General features: G+C 38.9%; 2 protein-coding genes across 4 annotated transcripts in view; both read right to left on the bottom strand.

Annotated features, from left to right (window-relative positions):
* Nucleotides 1-5,058, bottom strand: part of grem2b (gremlin 2, DAN family BMP antagonist b) — a 77,366-nt gene extending 72,308 nt beyond the window's left edge. The window contains exon 1 of the mRNA XM_089122446.1: nucleotides 3,932-5,058. The gene's annotated coding sequence lies outside the window, so the exon portion shown is untranslated. The remainder of the gene's footprint in view (nucleotides 1-3,931) is intronic.
* Nucleotides 5,059-5,065: 7 nt separating this feature from the next.
* rgs7b (regulator of G protein signaling 7b) overlaps nucleotides 5,066-21,644 on the bottom strand; it is a 28,321-nt gene continuing 11,742 nt past the window's right edge. The window contains exons 4-18 of one of the 3 annotated variants that reach the window (XM_089122445.1): nucleotides 16,703-16,753; nucleotides 15,106-15,212; nucleotides 14,575-14,626; nucleotides 13,652-13,716; nucleotides 13,407-13,483; nucleotides 13,213-13,294; nucleotides 12,953-13,027; nucleotides 12,703-12,801; nucleotides 12,533-12,594; nucleotides 12,276-12,386; nucleotides 11,159-11,284; nucleotides 9,373-9,559; nucleotides 8,617-8,706; nucleotides 7,026-7,060; nucleotides 5,066-6,189 (exon numbers count right to left, since the gene is read on the bottom strand). In XM_089122445.1, coding sequence (XP_088978571.1) covers nucleotides 7,040-7,060; nucleotides 8,617-8,706; nucleotides 9,373-9,559; nucleotides 11,159-11,284; nucleotides 12,276-12,386; nucleotides 12,533-12,594; nucleotides 12,703-12,801; nucleotides 12,953-13,027; nucleotides 13,213-13,294; nucleotides 13,407-13,483; nucleotides 13,652-13,716; nucleotides 14,575-14,626; nucleotides 15,106-15,212; nucleotides 16,703-16,753 — 1,205 coding nt within the window. In that variant the 3' untranslated portion in view covers nucleotides 5,066-6,189; nucleotides 7,026-7,039. Of the gene's footprint in view, nucleotides 6,190-7,025; nucleotides 7,061-8,565; nucleotides 8,707-9,372; nucleotides 9,560-11,158; nucleotides 11,285-12,275; nucleotides 12,387-12,532; nucleotides 12,595-12,702; nucleotides 12,802-12,952; nucleotides 13,028-13,212; nucleotides 13,295-13,406; nucleotides 13,484-13,651; nucleotides 13,717-14,574; nucleotides 14,627-15,105; nucleotides 15,213-16,702; nucleotides 16,754-21,644 lie in introns of those variants that run through there. The other 2 variants (XM_039651355.2, XM_089122444.1) reach the window with 2 other exon arrangements.

Below are 21,644 nucleotides of genomic sequence, written 5' to 3'. Positions count from 1 at the left end.
TATCATAATCCAGAGTTTTGAGAAGATTGGAGAAACTTAATTTTTCGCCCGAAAATGGAAAAAAAAGAAAGGGGTAACACTGTCGTTTTTTTTTCGGGTCGAAATTTTGAATTTCGATATCTCAGCTCTGGAAGGGTCTAGAGCCTCCATTTTTGCACTCAGGTCAAAGTCTCACAGCCCTCTATCATAATCCAGAGTTTTGAGAAGATTGGAGAAACTTAATTTTTCGCCCAAAAATGGAAAAAAACGAAAGGGGTAACACTGTCGTTTTTTTTTCGGGTCAAAATTTTGAATTTTGATATCTCAGCTCTGGAAGGGTCTAGAGCCTCCATTTTTGCACTCAGGTCAAAGTCTTGTGGCCATCTATCAGAATCCAGAGTTTTGAGAAGATTGGAGAAACTTAATTTTTCGCCCGAAAATGGAAAAAAAAGAAAGGGGTAACACTGTTTTTTTTTTTTCGGGTCGAAATTTTGAATTTCGATATCTCAGCTCTGGAACGGTCTAGAGCCTCCATTTTTGCACTCAGGTCAAAGTTTCGTGGCCCTCTATCATAATCCAGAGTTTTGAGAAGATTGGAGAAACTTAATTTTTCACCCGAAAACAGAAAAAAACGAAAGGGGTAACACTGTCGTTTTTTTTTCGGGCAGAAATTTTGAGTTTCGATATCTCAGCTCTGGAAGGGTCTAGAGCCTCCATTTTTGCACTCAGGTCAAAGTCTCGCGGCCTTCTATCAGAATCCAGAGTTTTGAGAAGATTGGAGAAACTTAATTTTTCACCCAAAAATGAAAAAAAACGAAAGGGGTAACACTGTCGTTTTTTTTTTCGGGTTGAAATTTTGAATTTTGATATCTCAGCTCTGGAAGGGTCTAGACCCTCCATTTTTGCACTCAGGTCAAAGTCTCACAGCCCTCTATCATAATCCAGAGTTTTGAGAAGATTGGAGAAACTTAATTTTTTGCCCGAAAATGGAAAAAAACTAAAGGGGTAACACTGTCGTTTTTTTTTCGGGTCGAAATTTTGAATTTCGATATCTCAGCTCTGGAAGGTTCTAGAGCCTCCATTTTTGCACTCAGGTCAAAGTTTCGTGGCCCTCTATCATAATCCAGAGTTTTGAGAAGATTGGAGAAACGTAATTTTTCGCCCGAAAATGGAAAAAAACGAAAGGGGTAACACTGTCGTTTTTTTTTCGGGTCGAAATTTTGAATTTTGATATCTCAGCTCTGGAAGTGTCTAGAGCCTCCATTTTTGCACTCAGGTCAAAGTCTCACAGCCCTCTATCATAATCCAGAGTTTTGAGAAGATTGGAGAAACTTAATTTTTCACCCGAAAACAGAAAAGAACGAAAGGGGTAACACTGTCGTTTTTTTTTCGGGCAGAAATTTTGAGTTTCGATATCTCAGCTCTGGAAGGGTCTAGAGCCTCCATTTTTGCACTCAGGTCAAAGTCTCGCGGCCTTCTATCAGAATCCAGAGTTTTGAGAAGATTGGAGAAACTTAATTTTTTGCCCGAAAATGGAAAAAAACTAAAGGGGTAACACTGTCGTTTTTTTTTCGGGTCGAAATTTTGAATTTCGATATCTCAGCTCTGGAAGGTTCTAGAGCCTCCATTTTTGCACTCAGGTCAAAGTTTCGTGGCCCTCTATCATAATCCAGAGTTTTGAGAAGATTGGAGAAACGTAATTTTTCGCCCGAAAATGGAAAAAAACGAAAGGGGTAACACTGTCGTTTTTTTTCGGGTCGAAATTTTGAATTTTGATATCTTAGCTCTGGAAGGGTCTAGATCATCCATTTTTGCACTCAGATCAAAGTCTCACAGCCCTCTATCGTAATCCAGAGTTTTGAGAAGATTGGAGAAACTTAATTTTTCACCCGAAAACAGAAAAAAACGAAAGGGGTAACACTGTCGTTTTTTTTTCGGGTCGAAATTTTGAATTTTGATATCTCAGCTCTGGAAGGGTCTAGATCATCCATTTTTGCACTCAGGTCAAAGTCTCACAGCCCTCTATCATAATCCAGAGTTTTGAGAAGATTGGAGAAACTTAATTTTTCACCCGAAAACAGAAAAAAACGAAAGGGGTAACACTGTCGTTTTTTTTTCGGGTCGAAATTTTGAATTTTGATATATCAGCTCTGGAAGGGTCTAGAGCCTCCATTTTTGCACTCAGGTCAAAGTCTTGTGGCCATCTATCAGAATCCAGAGTTTTGAGAAGATTGGAGAAACTTAATTTTTCGCCCGAAAACGAAAAAAAATGAAAGGGGTAACACTGTCGTTTTTTTTTTTCGGGTCGAAATCTTGAATTTTGACATCTCAGCTCTGGAAGGGTCTAGATCATCAATTTTTGCACTCAGGTCAAAGTCTCACAGCCCTCTAACATAATCCAGAGTTTTGAGAAGATTGGAGAAACTTAATTTTTCGCCCGAAAATCGAAAAAAACGAAAGGGGTAACACTGTCGTTTTTTTTTCGGGTCGAAATTTTGAGTTTCAATATCTCAGCTCTGGAAGGGTCTAGAGCCTCCATTTTTGCACTCAGGTCAAAGTCTTGTGGCCATCTATCAGAATCCAGAGTTTTGAGAAGATTGGAGAGACTTAATTTTTCGCCCGAAAACGGAAAAAAACGAAAGGGGTAACACTTTCGTTTTTTTTGGGGGGTCGAAATTTTGAATTTCGATATCTCAGCTCTGGAAGGGTCTAGAGCCTCCATTTTTGCACTCAGGTCAAAGTCTCGTGGCCCTGTATGAGAATCCAGAGTTATGAGAAGATTGGAGAAACTTTTTTTTCGCACCAAAAAAAAAACGAAAGGGGTACCACTGTCATATTTTTTTCGGGTCGAAATTTTGAGTTGCTCTGATCTTCTTGAAACTCTGGATTCTGATAGAGGGCCATGGGACTTAGATCTGAGTGCCAAAATATAGGCTCTAGACCCTTCCAGAGCTGGGATATTGAGCTCCCACGCAGCATTTATGTCATTATAAATATCTCAATATCTCAGCTCATGAGACTTAGACCTGAGTCCAAAAATGCACACAGGAAATGACTCTAACATGAATGCATTGATTGATTCCTAGGTTTGTTTTGTTATGAATAAACAAATGTGCAATCTATAAAGGAAAAAACTTACGATTAAAGTTGTAATGTTAAAATGTTCAAGTTTTTGTTCTAAAAAAAGAAAGATGCACACAGAAAATGACTCCAAAAAGACCAGATTGATTGAAGCAAAGATATTTAGTTTGTTACAAACAATGTGCAATCTACCACAATCTCAAAATTATAGTTGAAATGGTATACTGCTGGAATTTTTTTGACCTTGAGAAAAAGGAATGTTTTCCATTGGAATGGACAAAAAAAAAATCACAATGAAGGCAATTATATATCAAAAAAATTCACTTGTTTTCATTTATTGAAGCCTCATGAGCTGGGGAAATGTACTTTTATATTTTTCAGAAACTTAAAAAATAATTCAGGTCTGAGGGGGTTAAAGGAACATTGTATCATTTTTCACACATTAAGAGAACGTTACATTTGAATGTTCTCTGAGCGTTTCAGTTGGACGTTTGTTTGACGTGTTTTTTTAAATGTAACAACTTGAGTTTGACACTGGATCACTCTTGATCAAAACCAAAAATTACAGGCTCTGCGAATCCTCTTTCCCCGACAGTGCTCACACACACACACACCGTAAGGTTTTTCTACTGTTCTAACTGTATATTCTATCCCCTTCCCCTATCCCCAAACCGACCCCTCACAGGACACATTCTGCATTTTTACATTTTCAAGAAAACATTACTGAGTGTGATTTATCCGCTGTTTTCCTCAGGGGGACCGCTGGCTGGACCCCACAATCTAGCTGATTTCAGGTTTTACTATACTTGTGGGGACATTTGGTCCCCACAATGTAATATAAACAGAAACACACAAACACACACACACTCACCTCGATGATGATGATGGTGAAACCCATGGAGATGAAGATCGATGTTCCTCAGGAGTCTGTGATTCTGTCCGATTCTCCGAGACTCTGATGCTCAATTCTCGAGGTGACTCTATAAATCTCTCTCTCTCTCTCTCTCTCTCTCTCTCACACACACCCCCTCTGCCTCTCTATTTTTTTCTCTCACACTCCCTCTCAGACACACACACACACACACACACACACACACACACTCTCTACAGATGTCAGCTGTTTTAAGTGAACTTGTCTTGATCTGACATCACACTGATCTGTAAAATCAGATCTTTTTAAAAAAATATATATAATCAACTTTTTGTTTACGTCATTAGGCTTCATTAAACGGACTTATGAGTTGAATCTTGCATCACTTTAGAAATAAGTTAAGCAATTTTCACATTTTTTTTAAGTTAAAGTTATATATTTATCTGCCCTGCTGATGTCCAGGAGTGGTCGTGTTCTGCTCTCTTCATGTCTCATCACGAGCGTCAGTTTATAATGCTGGATCCTGCAGTGCATGCTGGGAAACATTGAGCTCAACAATCACCACAGAACACTGATTATCATTATCATCATCACACTGGCGCATCATCAACAGTCATTTCTGTAAATTATGGACTGGTATTGTCTTGTGGAAAATAAATATCTGTTATGTCAAATATAGATACTAAATAAATAAATGCAATTTATAAAATCCTGAATATTTTGCAGTTTCTAGTTTGTGATATTTGTTTTATTGCTTCTTAATTTGAAGATTGATTCATATGAATCTAGACATTTTTTATCGTATTGTAATTTAGTTGTGTGCTTTAACGGCTTCTGGAAATGCCACAAAAATGTCAGTGAAATGTTTTCATCTCTTGAGTCCGTCAAGGACAGTCAGTAATATAAACATATTGATTTCCATCATCATTAGTAAAATATTCATTGATTAATTAGATCTAGAGCCCAGTTGGACTGTCGATTGTGATGTTTCTTGTTAAAACTACAACGAAAAGTCATTAGACATAATATTTACAGCAATATGTTATTGTATGTATTGAGTTTATGACATTCCAAGTACAAAAAAATGGAGTGACTGATTTGACTAGTTTTCCTCGTGTAACGCGTGTGTGTGTTCGACTTTAATACAGCGACACCTGCTGGACACACACTCACACACAGACTCCTCTAATCTCTTCAGGTGTGTGTGTGTGTGTGTCACTTTCATCTTCACAGTTCATCCATCTCTCAAGACATTGAGCTTGCAACAGTTTCTAGAACTCAGAACATTAATTTAGCTTTTATTTATTTATTCATTTATTTAGTTTGTTGTTGAAGGTACGACCACACTTCATTCCCCTGATCATGATTTACAAATTTAACATGACTGGTCTGATCAAAGTGTTTTAAGATGACAATCTTTAAAAATGTTTAAATAATTAAATAAAAATGTTTTTAATAAAAATAAATAACTTACGGCAGAAAAATGATTCCCAGACAGCTGCGTTTCATCTCTCGAGTCTCTTTATTTAAGATTGGAATTATGTACAGAGTCATAGAATCTATATTGTAAATGAAACAAGCAAGACAGTTTTCCGTTCTCTCCGCTGATAATCTTTGGATCGCAGGAACGTTCCTCAAAAGCCCGACAGAAGGAGTGACGTACAGTGTGACGCGAGCGATGATGTAAGCGATGACGTATCACGCTATCCTGAACAACAATGAGCGAATGAATGTATGTGTATTGACCGCTGTTTTTATTGCCAATGTAAGGAGCTTCAAAAACGAGACGTCCTCGACCTCAGACACGGTTGTCTATGAAAGCCGGATCTTTCTGTGAAGGATGTTTTTACTGTTTTTAAATCAAAAGTGTGTGACGCTAACACTCGCGAGAGTCTGTCTTATACGGCGTTCATCATTCAGGGAGTGTGTATCTCCTCATGATCTGAACACGTCTACAAAACAAGGGAACATGTGGTATAAAAAGAAGTGTGAGCGGTCAGATGCATGAAGGACGAAGCGGATGAATGTGTGTTCACACACCGGAAGAATGCGCTCAGACTCGCGGATGACGACTGGCTCTCCTGAATCCCCGTGGAGGAACGAGACGCCCCGTGATGACGAGCCGTAGATACAGTAATGTACAGATAATCCCCATAATCCCCGGCAGAGGAGAGTGATTATACAGCGTCTCGATCAGGGACGGCTGAGAGAAACACATGAACACACGTCACACACACCAACATGTTCTCCCATCGACACTACACACACACGCAAGATCAATGGCGGTTCAGTCCCTCAGCTCGACTATATTATACAGACATCCATTAACACTGAGTTCATCCAACACCGATAATACACATCCGGCGGAGAAATGAAGCTTTCCAAAACTTTGAAACAGACAATCTTTTGTGATGCATCAATTCAAAGCAATTACCAAATCATCAAATATCATTAAATACCAGTTATCAGTATCCATAATATATATTATTTTATTAAATTGCAGGGCCGGTTTGATTAATTAGGCCGGTAAAGACTTATTTAAAGGGGTCACGACTGATCTTTTGACATATAGCATTAAAATATCCTGAGGGTTTCAGTTTTAAACGCCCTCAATAAAAGCAGCTCCAATATCTTCATATTACTGGATCTGTGACGTCACATGAGCAAACACATCTGCATACGCCCACCCCCAGAGAAAGACATCGACCAATGGGTGTGTACAGCACCAAACCACAGGCCCCGCCCACTGGCTGGGTTATTTGAATGGTGCTGTTAAATGATGATGTTTTTTAAAACCCTAGCGTGTGGACGTCGTTGATACTGTTTCCTATGCAGTGACGTCAGCCAATCAGAAACAGCGGGCGTTTACTGACGCACATTAAAAACTGATCATATATATATATATATATATATATATATATATATATAAATGCATGTCATGACCCCTTTAACTAAATATTTATATAAAATAAAACCTGTCAAGACTGATGTAATGAAGTCTCCTGCTTTACTCTTTATATCGTCTCCAAATGTAACCATGATGGTTTTATTGACCATGCACATGTGATCATTTCATGCAAATGTAAAGTCTCACCTGGGATTCAGATCCTAGAACAGATTCTTGCTTTTCTGTGAAGGAAGAGAGAAAGAGTTCGAGAGACTGGACCTTAGTAGTAAAAACTGCTCAAATAAACATATTAGACACAGTTACTGTATATCAGCAGAGATCTGCTCAAGCTAGTTTCGTTTTTCTAACAGGACTGGAGAATTACATTTAGAAAGTAGTTGCTCGGCCTGAAAAAATAATACACTTTTTTTAAAATGTAGTCAATCCCCAAAATCTTTCAGGTCATGTTTTCATATAACTAGCAGATATGTTCTTAAATATTTTTGGAATACGGTGGAATGATTAAGATTTATTAATATTGTTGAAAGAGTCTCTTCTGCTCACCAAAGCTGCATTATTTGATCAAAAATAAAGTTATTGTAATGTAAATCATCTGTTTTCTATATGAATATACAGTGAAGTGTAATTTATTCCTGTGATAAAGCTGAGTTTATCATCATTCAGTGTCACATGACCCTTCAGAAAACTTAATAAATATTCCAAACTGGTTTATAACTGATGATGAAAAGAACGACACTGATCCGTCTGCACAAAACTACACAAAACTACACACTTACCAGACAATCATCCTCAGCTCTTCTAGTTTCATCACTTCAACACAACGGGACAGAACAGAAGAACACGCGAGACAGAACACACACACACACACACACACACACGCGAGAAAGAAGAGCAGAAGCGAAGATGTGGCGGAAACAAGAGTTTAATAGAAATAACTCAAAGACATACAGTGAAAAAAGAAACAAACGAGCAACTTAAGCAGAACGATGACATCATGATATGAGAAAACACACACACACACACACACACCTTTACACGAGATCTGTGAGTGAGCGCTACTCACTGTAAAGTATTATCTTTAAACATACAAAAGGTATTAGTATTTCCAAACTTTAGAGAAAGAAGAGGCTTTTCAAATGAAAAGTGAAATATTATATATATATCTGGCCAACGATTAATCACGTCCAAAATAAAAGTTTGTGTTTACATAATATATGTGTGTGCACTGTGAATAATTATTTTATATATATAAATACACACACATGCATGTATATATTTAAGAAAAATGTGTTTTATATATAAAATATTGATATTTATATATAATATAAATTATATATATATATGCATGAATATATTTAAGATATTTTAATAACACATTTTTCTTAAATATATACATGCATTTGTGTGTATTTATATATATAAAATAATTATATAAAGTCCACACACATATATTATGTAAACACAAACTTTTATTTTGGACGTGATTAATCGTTGCTCAGATATATATATATATATATAATGTATTACTGGCGTGTCAGTCTCTGAGGAGCAGATCGTGTGTATCAGGCTCGTGGTAAGAGTGTGTGCCGTGTAAAAGTGTGTCAGCTAACAAACAGAACCCAAACACACACTCTCTGTTTCGACAGCAGAAGCCAGTCGTCCTGGAGGTGCTGATGATGTCCAGCCGGTCACACGTGCTTGTGTGTGTGTGTGTGTGTGTGTGCGCGAGTCGAGGCCAGCGTCAGATGGAGGTCTCCAGGCGCTTCAGGGGCTTTACCTTTTTCTTGGCCTGCAGCATCTCCTGGTAGGCGCTCGACCTGATGAAGCGGCTGTACGAGTCACTCTTCATCAGCTTATAGATGTGCTCCTGGTGGAGAAACACATGATGATGAAGATGATGAGAAGGAGGAGGAAGAAATCCTCACGCTGACTCGTGTTCTGGGGTCTCATTATAAACCGATATATCTGCCAATAAGGTTTGCTGATTGGCTGACGTGTCGGAGTGGGACTTTTATTTTGACGGGCGGCGCTGATCACACAGTTTATCACACGATCTCTGTCACTCATATCTAACACCGCGTTGACAGAACTGCTAAACAAAGAAAGTAAATGTTATGTGGAAAAGAAATATATTATTTGTAACAGAAAAGGCAAACACTCTCTCGTTTACCGTCAGCGTTCAGCCAATGAGCATCTCTGAATATCTAATAAACATTTAATTTCACAAACCTTGTCGATTTAATGGAATCCAGCTGGGATATCTTGTGTAGTGTGTGTGTGTGTGTGTGTGTGGCCGCATACATGTGAGGGAGTGAGTGGATGTATTTTGCCAGTTTTGGCTTTTAGGCGCACACACACCTTTAGATCATTTAAACGATGTATACAACTGTGTGTATGAACACATTTGAAGCTAGATGTACATTTCTGAATATGAACAGATCGCTGTAAACCGTGATGTTCTGAAAGCTGCTTTAAAACGATGTGAATGTGAATATCTGGTCATAATGAGAGGTGTAACCGCACACACACACACCTGAGCGTCTTCGAAAGCGTATCGGCCGGGGTCTTTGACGTTCTGCGTGGTCTTGTCGTAGCTCTTGGAGTCGACGTTGATGGCACTGGGCGCTCCCGGAGCGAGGAACTCTTCCCAGATCTCCTGAACTCTGCTGGGAACCTCCCGGATGGGCCGCTTCTTCAGCTCCTGCACCGACAGCCAGAACCTGCGCACAAGATGCCCTTCAAACCACTGGACTGGACACAGGGACATCTAATATCCGTCAAACACGGCCCTGACGTCTGGGCTAAAGCCGGGCAACATATCAGTGAACATTTAAAGACCTCGAAACCACAGCCCAGGAATAGACGACTCGCTTAGTTTCTTTGTTATGTAATTGATGACTCGTCTATTCTAGCAGGTTTAGACGTCTTTTAATCCTCTGATGGTCTTCAAAAAAAAGTCACAATTCTGGTCTTCGGGGTCTATCAGACCCCAGACAATAACATTTAATTTTGTAACAGAATAATATATTTTTTTTAACAAATATAATTTTACTCTGTTTATTAATGTTTTTACTCAACTTTTGTGTAGTTTTTGGAGGATTATTTTTTTTTTCTATAATAAATAAATAAATATTTATTTAAATATTTATTTAACATTTTATGTTAAATAAACTTTATAAAAGACCCAGATTTCTAACTTTCATTCCTGGGGATACCATGGATAATTTTACAAGGTTGAATGTAAGTTTTTTGCCCATTTTTTGGAAAATACAGGTTAAAATTTGTAATAAGTCACTTTAACCACTAGATGACTATAGAGCTCCACTAGGCCTATATACTATTTCAATTACTGAAAGATAATAGTTTCTAAAGTTGGATTCAGTTGGATTCATATCTAAATATTATAAAATCACAATTATAACAAAAATAAAATACTTTTTGTCAAAGTTTAGCATTTGTTTTTGTACTGAAAAAACAACAGTTTTTCAATAATGTTACATTATGATTAGAATCAAACCAGAACATGTTACAAAGAGAAATGTTGGAGTCTTAAGATTTGATCATTTATTTCAACTGAACAGCAATAAGAAATTATCAAATAAAGCAGTAAAAATAAAATATTTGTAAAAAAAAAAAAAAAGTAAATTGGGAAGAAAATCGAACAACTAGGAACAATGGTTTAGAAAAATAGAACAATAGTTGGTCTCATCTCTTTTATCTTTTTTATAGCCTTACAAATGTATTCCTGTGTGTGTGTGTGTGTGTGTGTGTGTGTGTGTGTGTGTGTGTGTGTGTGTGTGTGTGCACATTTTCAATGTGTCTTAGTGTTGCAGTGGTTCTGCATTTTAAAGTATTTTATTTTACAAATGATAAGGGAACAGTTTTTATAGTCTGTATGTATTCCTGTTGTATTCCTCTATATGTGTGTGTGCACGTGTGTGTGTGTGTGCACGTGTGTGAGCATGATTATTTTGGATTGTGGAAGTTTTTTGCATTTTTGAAAGTGTGCCACTTTATTTCTGTCATTTCTGTCTATGTTCTGCGTTATTTCTGATTTTGATGATGAATTTTGTCTATTTTGAGTCCAATGATAAATAAATATTTATTTATTTATTTATAGATATTTAAAAGATATCATAAATCCTCCAAAAACTGCACAAATGTTGAGTAAAAACATTAAAAAATATATATATATTGTTCTGTTACAAAATTAAAGACATGGTAATTACATGTAACATATGTGTGTGTTACCAAGTGTTACCAAGCAAAGCACTGGCCAATCAATGTCCAGCGATGCCTAACCCGTCAGCTGGTCTTACCTCAGGTTCTCCGAGCTGAACTCAGACTCCAGGAACTTCAGGAACTGTTCTCTCCCGACTGGATCCTTCAGAACCTCGTTGAACCCGAATCCCCAGCGCTTCACCCGCTGCTGCCCGGGCTCTTTACTGGGAGACGGAGACACGGGATTAACGTTTAATAACTTACACAGCCCAGACGGGAACATAGTGTCAGCCCAGATCCGGCCCACATCCGGGACATGTGGATTCAGCGTGTGATGTGGGCCGGATCTGGGACATTCAGCGTGTGATGTGTTTGTTGTTAGTGGAGAAGATTAACATCAATCAGATTTTAAGTTACATCACTTTAACCCAAATATTCCTGATATGAGCTACAAATGTAAACAAGAAAAGGGAACTTTATTCCACTGTATGTGGGAATGCACTAAAGTTAATCGCTTTTGACTTAATGTTATAAGCCAAATCATTAGTAAAGCAATTCCTCTTGATCCAAAGCTGTGTATATTGCATGTTTGTCCTCTCAATTTTGAAATCACCAAACATGAAATATTATTGCTAATTCTTTGTTTGTTAGAAGCTAAACGTGTAATAGCATATACTTGGAAAAAAGAAGAAAGTCCCGGCGTGTCTCAATGGATAAAGGGGATGACCTCACATCTTGCCTTACAAAAGATTACCTACTTTTGGAAAAACAAGCCAGATATCTTTTGGTCCATTTGGAAAGTGTTTTATAACTTTTCGGAGAGTCTAGATAGTGACCCCTTCGTGGAATTGATGGATATTGAGAGTATATAGACAATTCGCCTATGTTATCGCTGTTTTTTTTTTTTTTTGCATTATTATTTGTACATTTTCCTTCTTTTTTTTATTGTTGTAATGGAAAATGGAAATGTTGTTCGAACTCGTGACGATTTTTGACAAATAAAATTGTTGTTTAAAAAAACATCAATCAGATTGATCTACATAATCTAAAAATCTGTTAGATAGCCCAGTCCTGTTCATGACTGCGAGAGTTTCTGAAGAATAAAAGAGTAATAATAACGTTTGATCCTCTTTAAGAACGTGATTCAGGACACTGAAAAGCCTGTTCATTTAATTTACTTAATGAACATTTAATTTTTGAGCGAGTGACACACACCTGGCCTCCAGCTCCCAGGAAGTGATGTCATCAGAGATCCAGGGGTTGGACGGCTCCGGTGTGGTGAAGAACGGGTCGTACTCCACATACTGTTCTGAGTAACCCAGCAAACTACACACAGATTAATCATCGTTAATGATAATCAAGATCTGCATTCAGTTGATTCTGATCATTTTCTATTTCAAATAAATGCTGTTTTTTTAAACTTTCTGTTGATCAAATAATCCTGAAAAATTAAATCTGGGCCGTTGGCTCACCTCTCGGCCACTTTGGACATCTTTAAGCGGTGTCGGTCCAGCTGTGTGTGCCAGTGCTGGATCTGGAGATCGTTTGGTCAGGTGATGCACAGTCCAATACTCGACAGATCAATGAATGAGGCTCAAGGATCAAAAGATGTGTGTGTGTGTGTGTGTGTGTGTGTGTGTACCTGGTCCCGCAGCTCGTCCTCCGTGGGCTCCTTCACCTCTGGTATTGGTGTGTGAGTCGGACTGAGGCTCCGGATGTCGTTCTGTAAACCGTAAACTGACTGCAAACACACACACATGACCACAAACTCGTTAGTGTGTGTCTCATTCTTAATAAACGACAGACGATCTCTTTTGGGACACAATAAAATCCTGTTGAGGAGTCTTAAATTTGCTGTTAATGTGTGTGTGTGTGTGTGTGTGTGTGTGTACCTTCCGTGTTTTGTGCGGCTGCTTCATCCGTGAGGATTTCTTTATGTCGGCTTCAGTTGTGTTCACACAGCCAGGCTGCAACACACACACACACACACACACACACACACACGATTATTATTAATGCGCCATCAACAGTTTTAGACAGTTTAAAGACTCTTAAATCATTAATTGATTATTAAATATGTGTGTGTGTGTGTGTGTGTGTGTTTGTGTGTGTGTGTGTGTGTGTGTGTGTGTGTGTGTGTGTATGAGCTCACCACCGGCCTGTGCACGTCCCAGAATGCCCGCTCCTGACTGTCCAGGATCTTGCGCTCGATTTTGTCCCGTTTTTTGTCCACTCTGACAGGAGAGATCACACACACACACACACACACACACACACTGATGCAGATCTGAGTGTGTTGATGTTTGTCAGAGGTTAAAGACACTGATCTGAGATCTGGTCACTTACTTCGCTTGTGCTTCTGCTTGCATAAATATAAACTCCCATTTACGTGCAAAAGCTCTCTGTAGTCTCGCCAAACTCTCCTGCGGCAAACACACACACACATGAACACACACATGCATGAACACACACACACACAGTATGCATTTGCTTTATTCCATAAAACACAAAATAAGATGTGCGGGAACAATAAAACATTCACATTTTAAAAATGGCTTTTCATTATTTCATAAACAGAGGAAGACGCTTACAGCTTCATAATCGGCCAACTCCAGACGAGCTTTATTCTGCATCGTTCGCTTACAGAGGTAAACGGCTGCAGAGAGAGAGAGAGAGAGAGAGAGAGAGAGAGTGTTTTCATACAGGATAGTGTGAATCTTGATGACATCACTGCACTGAAACACACTGATTTGATTTGTTGTTGTGATGACAGGACAGTAAATGAGCTTTATATTATATTAGTGTTTGTCCAGCAGGGGGCGCAGCTCTCCCGCACACACCAGTCACAGAAACTAATCATTAAAACATGTGGAAATAAGGAACATTTTAAAGTAGAACATTTGTAAGGTCTTAAAAAAAATGGTAAAAAGTTCTGGAAATATTTTATAATGAATATAACATGACAAGCTGTGAAATATTGTATTGAGTAAAAATTGCAGACAAATCGCTATTAAAAAATGAGTAAAAAATATATTTAAAACAACAACCTGTGATCCGCATCATTCGTTAGAACGAGTGTAAACGCTCATGAATATTCAGTTATTAAAGCTTCTGCAGTTATGTAATTATAATTATTTTATGTAATTGTTTTAACTTTCATTACATGTCACTCTCTCTCTGTCTCTCTCTATATATATATATATATGTGTGCGTGTGTGTGTATTTACTGTAGATTAAATAATTCATTGTAATGAAATGACATCATCTCTTTGAAATCTTCATTTGGGGAGTTTACATGTGATTAATGAACCATCATGTCATTAGTTGGACGAATGTGTGAGTGTGTGTGACAGGAGTGTGTGTGACAGGAGAGATACGGAGTTGAACACCATGTAGAGTGTGTTGATCGATTGTTCTGATGTTGTCCGACACTTTCTCATGTTTCAGGACAGCCGCTCAAGAACAGCAGAGTGAGTGTGTGTGTGTGTGTGTGTGTGTGAGTGTGTGTTCTTACCATAGTCAGTGTTCTCTGGCTCCCAGCAGTTTGATGGCCAGAAGTACGGCGTCTGCGATCAGAAACACTCATGAACTCAATCATCATCTCGGAAACATGTGACCTGAACATGAATCACATGATTCGCCAAACAGAAAAATGATGCGGCCGACTGAACATCTCAACCACACGTGTGTGTGTGTGTGTGTGTGTGTAGAACCGAGGTTTACTGCAATCACTGCAATCAGCAAACCTGCTCATTACCGTGACCATATACATGAATATGAATGACATCATTTATAGGAATAAGCATCAGAATATTCATGAATTTGAATTGGATTATGAATGATATCGTGAACATGAATCAGAATATCAATATGAATATGAATGGCATCAAGTTTCCTCATCATCATATTCATCAACATGAGAGACACAGTACAAACATTATAATGCAATGATCCGTGTCATATCTTGTATACAGTTCTCAGCCAATCACGAGAGGTCTCAGCCGATCACGTGAAGTTCTCAGCCAATCACGAGAGAGAATCTCACCTGAAACCGGTAGAAGGTCCCGTCGTCCTTCAGGATGAGGACGTGATCCGATATGGGGAAGAAATAACCGTGAGCGGCCATCAGTGTTCCCAGATGAAGAGCCTCCACTGCAACACACACACACACACACACACACACACACACCGTTAATCGCCTCATCTCAGGGATTTTTCTGTCTGGAGTCGTTACAGATCTCAGAGCTCCATCAGTGTGTGTGTGTGTGAGTGAGTGAGTGAGAAAGTGTGTGTGTGTGTCCTTACAGAGTAATAAACGTCCTCTGTTTGAGTAAATACAGTTGCTCAGCTCAATTCTACAAAGAACTTAAAGGCAAAGTTCAACTCAACAATAAAGCGCATCATTTCCTCTGGCTCGTGTCAGAGTGAGCGCTAAAGAGGGTTAGCAGAAGAACTAGCATCTCCTCGAGCGACACCATCAGAGATGTGCCGTTTCCAGTCTAGAAATCACTTTTAAAAAGACACAAAGACAGAAATCAGAGCGTTCAAATGAGCCCCGCCTCCACTCACTCCCTCACTCAGAGATCCACCGGCTGACGATCACGTGTTGATCTGATCTGCTGGTTTGTGACGTCAGAAACACCAAAGCGTGTTTTTGAGACTGTCTTTGGTTCACTGCAGTTTTAAGGAGGAAATACTCAGCAATAGACAGCCTAAGCCCCTCCCCTTCCGGTCGACCACGTTGGGACCTTATTTCGGAAAGATATTGTATGGTAGTCAATGGCGAGAGACAACAAATATTTTGATCTGGTTTGAATTGTGCCCTGAATTACACATATGATGTTTGTCAATTTAAAAGATACATTTTAAAGTAAAGAAAGTCGCAGTTTGATGTAAAACCGTTGAGGTATAAGACTGTGAAAATACGTAATTACAAAGACTACAAATCCCAAAGGCACACATTTCCTCTCAATGAATGAGGTTTACTTTGCTGAGGCTAATGTCTGTCATTGTTGCGTTATAATCGTAACGTTACGCCGTCATGCCTGAGTGTTTTGTACCAGACTGCACACACACACGAGCAGCGGATCTCCCTCGTTGTTTCGCTTCCTGGGAGATGTAGTTCATTGAGCGATTTTCACATAAAACTAAAAGTTACTCTTCTGTTTTATGACAAACTGCGAGGTTTTCGACTTTCAGAATTATATTTTAAATTGACAAACATCATATGTGTAATTGAGGGCACAGTTCAGACGGAATAAAGAGATAAGTTGTCATTGACTCCCATACATATTTTTTCCAAAATTAGGTCCCATGAGCCGGAAGCGGAGGGGCGGGACTTAGGCTCTCTATGCTGTCCAATTATCAACTTACATATGGTGTGTGTTGAAGGAGCTGGCGTGATCGTCCACGTCTCCTTTGCTTGTAAACCAGCGGCTGATTTTAAGAAGGTCACGTTAGGCTAAACTAATCGAGCTCAGATCAATGCGCTCGTGGATGTAAATGCCAGCGTTTGATTTCCTCCTCAAGGCGTGTGTTCACGGCCGGCACCTTCTGCTTAATTAAAGAACCATGAACGGTCCGACAATCTCCAGCTAATGAGTTTACCGCGCTGTGGTGTGCGAGGAGAAGCGCTACTGTACCTGGATCCTCAATGCTCAGGTTCTTCTGCATCCACTGGACGATCTCAGAGCCTGGAACACACAATGAGGATCTGCATGACACACACACACACACATCACGCGTGTCCTCCGGCTGACCCCGTGCACACACTCATCCCTCCTCCTGCTGTTTAAATGACTAGATTTGCTCAATACATAGTACTTTAAGCACATCTTAAATTCAAAATAACTCACAATTTCATGCATAAACCTTTTAATTCAGCTCTAAATATCTGACATCGGGAGTCTGCAGATCCTCTAATAATAACACATGATATTTCATGACTCTAGATGGGCTTATAGCTCTATCAAAATGAGAATATGGTGCAAAAGTTCATTTATTTCAGTAATTCAACTTAAAAGGTGAAACTAATATATTATATAGACTCATTACATGCAAAGTGAGATATTTCAAGATATTTTGTGATAATTCTGATGATTATGGCTTATAGCTTATGAAAACCTTTCCACAATATTCTAATGTTGAATTTGGGTTTTCATATCTGTAAGCCAAAATTATCACAAAATATCTTGAAATATCTCACTTTGCATGTAATGAGTCTATATAATATATTAGTTTCACCTTTAAGGTTGTTGAAATAAATGAACTTTTGCACCATATTCTAATTTTTTGCGTTTCATCTGTAAATGGAGCATGAGCTGTTCCACTGGGTCCTAAAGTCAGTGCATTCAGACACACAATATAAAATAATAATAAAATATTTTTTTGTTCAAGGTTTAGCATTTTTAGTTAGAATTTTGAGCATTTTTAGGTTTTTAATGTGCCCTGAAGCATTCCTCGCATGCACTCTAAAAAATGCTGGGTTGTTTTAACCCAATTTTGGGTCAAATATGGACAAACCCGAAATGTTGGGTTAAAAATGTAATGTAAAAATTTAACCCAACGGCTGGGTTAGTCCATATTTGACCCAAAGTTGGGTTAAAACAACCCAGCATTTTTTAGAGTGTGGGGTCAAAACGGATTATTAATTTTTAAAACTGTATTCCTGGTTAAAGTCCCCAGATCATCATGCGTCGTCTCCTCTTCAGAAGCAGCTCTTGACCTGTGTGTTGCATGTCTCAGATCAGTCATGTGATCAGTCATGTGATCAGTCATGTGATCAGTCAGGTGACGAGGGCTCATTAGCGCAGGCGAACGAGACGCAGGGAAAGTAGGTTTCGGGAGCAGCCGGTGCGAGAGACGTCTTCAGGGGCCGGAGAAATAAGAGCATCCTGGCTTACATTACACAGATCCTGGACGAGAACATGTTCTGATGGCGATCGCACACCAGACCCAGATCACAGAGAAACTAGAACACTTCCTGTGCCGACCCGACCTCAGTGTGAACGCGCTCGTCTGGGCCTCGAGGAGACGGCACACGGGGTTAATACAGATCTCACAACGATTCACGCAACTGCACGATTATTCGCAGAAATAAAGGAAGTAAACAACAAAAGTCAAAAAAGACAAAATCATGCTTTCATAAATCATAATTATGGCATAAAAAGTTGAAATTATATCAATTTAATATATTTAATAATTATTATAATATATAATATATATTATATATTATATATGTATATAATATATATATATATATATATATATATTATAATATATATAATTATTTTTAACTTTTTAAGTCATAATTTTGACTTATCTCATTATAATTATGACTTTTAATTTTTAATTTTGTCTTTTTTTTGTCCGAATTATGATTTTTTTTAAGTCATGATTTTAACTAATTTCAGAATTACTTTTTTGTTCTCATAATTTTTACTCATAATTTCACATTTTATTCTCATAATTTAAAAAAAAACATCAGCATTTTGTCATTTTAAGTTGAACACAGTCGTGCCGCTTCACATTTTTCTGGAAGTCGTTACATTGTATCATTCGGGATTCTTTGATGAAAAGAACAGCATTCATGAGATGGAGCAACTTTTGTTACATTGTATCTTTTGATCAAATTAATGTATCCTTGCTGAATAAAAGAATTCATTTCTTTCTAATAAAATGGTGATTACAACAGTTTTGAACTGTTCGTCCAACTTACAGTAACACAACTGTTTTAATGAACTGTTTTTCACTGAAGCACTTCTTATGTGAAGTGACACAATACTCCTAACACACAGCGCAGCGAGGGAACTGAAGCATGAGCTCTGGAAAGACTTTCATTTAATGTCACACACGACACGAGTAACGAAACTCCATCGCAACAGGACCAAACTCGTGTGATGAATGGAGTAAATATTCTGCGACAGTGTTTGTTTCTGGTGTCTCTCTCCGTTCCTCACACACACACACACACTCTCACACGTGCACACACTCACTCTATGTCTCACACACATACTGTATGTGACTGTCACACACACACACACACACATGAGCAGCAACACCAGCTGTTCCCAGCAGCTAAATTTATCCTGTTTTAATTATCACTCTGTGGGTCTCAGACAGCGGGTCCGTATGGATCTCACACACACACACACACACTCTCGCCCTACTTCACACCGCACACACTCCGCCATCTTCGTCTCCGAGCATTATTAACTGTCTTTTTGTGGATTTGCTAAGGCTTTTGAGGGTTTGGTGTGTGTGTGTGTGTGTGTGTGTGTGTGTGAGAGAGAGAGAGAGAGTCACATACAGTATGTGTGTGTGCGTGTATGTGAGACAGAGTGAGAGTGTGTGTTTGTTGTGATCTGTATGTTTATTTCAGAAACATGTGTGTTTACAAACAGAGTGAGCGAGAGAGTGTGTGTGTCGAGTGTTTCTCTTTGGCTCTGCTCCGAAAAACCATGAGCGTTTGAAGAGTGTGATAACAAGACGGATAGTGTGTGTGTGTGTGAGTCTCATATACAGTATGTGTGTGAGTGAGTGAGTGAGTGTGTGTGTGTGTATGTGAGAGAGTGTGTGTATGTGTGATGATGTGTGTGTGTGTTTGTTGTGGACTACATGTTTATTTCAGAAACGTGTGTTCCGTTGAGTGTGTGTGTGTGTGTGTGAGAGAGAGAGAGAGAGTGTATCGGTTGCTCTGCTCCAGAAAGCACGAGCGTTTGAAGAGGTTCTACATTTCAAAATGTCATTATTGAAGATGCTTATATAAGACACTCGATTATATAACAGCAGAAACAGCAGAGGAGGATCTGAAGTCTCACACACACACAACTCTCATCATCATCATTACCATCATCATCCTCTCAGTGCGGTTCTCCCATGATGCATCAGTTCTGTGGGTCCTAATTAATGCGTTCACAGAATAAAAGCCTGATGATCTGATGAACAGGGAACATCTCAGGGCTCCATGTAAAGGCCAAAACATGAGCGCTCTGTAAAGCGGATCTGTGTGTGTTTGCGCGTCAGTGACCTCTCTTCAAAGCCGTGTGTGTGATGTGTTTGAAGTGTGTGTGTTTGATGGCTCTGCTCTGTTTGTCCTCATCTGAGCGGCTCCTCAGGATGTTCTGGGATCAGTGTTTGGATTGTGGGACGGTTTCCTCATTAGCACTCGCGTCTCCTCGGGAATCTCTCAGCACGTCTCAGCACACAGAGTCTTGAGGACTATTAAAAGGTTTCCGTCACTGTCAGGAGTCTCAGAGTTTGACTCAGAGCCACTAGCTTTATATCGCAGTGACAGTTCATATCACATCTGCTTTATAATTATTGTTAGGAATGATTTCGTGTTCGTATATCAGTTTTGCCGATATATCTGTACCGATAGTTGATTGGTGGAACTATGGTTATCGGTAAAAAAAATAAAATCACACCGATAGTTTTTCGGGGTTTGGTTCTGTTGCTGGAGTGGCTGGTGTTACACAGAGCGAGAGCGCCATCTAGAGGACACGTTTAGTGTCACACGTGAGGCTTCGCGGACAGCGCTGACACTTCAGATGCGCATTTAAAACACCGACAGCGAAACGGTGTGAATACAGAATACTACAGTCCATATTGCCATATCATTATAAAGTCATTAATTAGCCTGCCGACGCTCCGTAACGTTTAAAGGAGTAGTTCACTTTTGAAAAAACTTTTGCTGATAATTTACTCACCCCCGTGTCATCCAAGATGTCCATGTCTTTCTTTCCTCAGTCGAAAAGAAATGAAGGTTTTTGATGAAAACATTCCAGGATTTTCTCCATATAATGGACTTCAATGGGGTCCAAACGGTTCAAGGTCCAAAAGACAGTAATTAACAGTTTCAGATGCAGCTTCAAATGTCTTTAAACGACTCCAGACGATGAATAAGGGTCTTATCATGCGAAACGAGCGGTTATTTCAAAACTTATTCCAAAAATGTAACTTTTCTGAGGACAAATGCTAGCCTTGCTCTATTCTGTGAGGCGCGTTTGTAACGTCACGTAATACGTAATTACGTTCAAAAGGTCACGCAGCCGGAAGTACAGAATCAAAATCGTCCGACATCGTTGTTTTACCTTTTAATTACTTTTTTTGTAAACGGCGTTTGAGTTAGTTTGCACGTTCAACCTATGCGTTCAACTTGTAAACACTGACTCTGTACTTCCGGCTACGTCGCCCGTGACCTTTTGACGTTACAAACGCGCCTCACAGAATAGAGCAAGACTAGCATTTGTCCTTAGAAAAGTTACATTTTTGGAATAAGTTTTGAAATAACCGCTCGTTTCGCATGATAAGACCCTTATTCATCGTCTGGTGTCGTTTAAAGACATTTGAAGCTGCACTGAAACTCTCATTTGGACCTTGAACCGTTTGGTCCCCATTGAAGTCCATTATATGGAGAAAAATCCTGGAATGTTTTCATCAAAAACCTTCATTTCTTTTCGACTGAGGAAAGAAAGACGTGGACATCTTGGATGACACGGGGGCGAGTAAATTATCAGCAAAAGTTTTTTCCGACTAGTGAACTACTCCTTTAAATGCGACACATGTCTTTTCTGCGACATTACT

The sequence above is a fragment of the Pimephales promelas genome, chromosome 17 (genome assembly GCF_988280905.1).
Source record: "Pimephales promelas chromosome 17, fPimPro1.hap1.1, whole genome shotgun sequence".
Lineage (NCBI taxonomy): Eukaryota > Metazoa > Chordata > Actinopteri > Cypriniformes > Leuciscidae > Pimephales > Pimephales promelas.
This window is presented reverse-complemented; position numbering and strand designations above follow the sequence as displayed.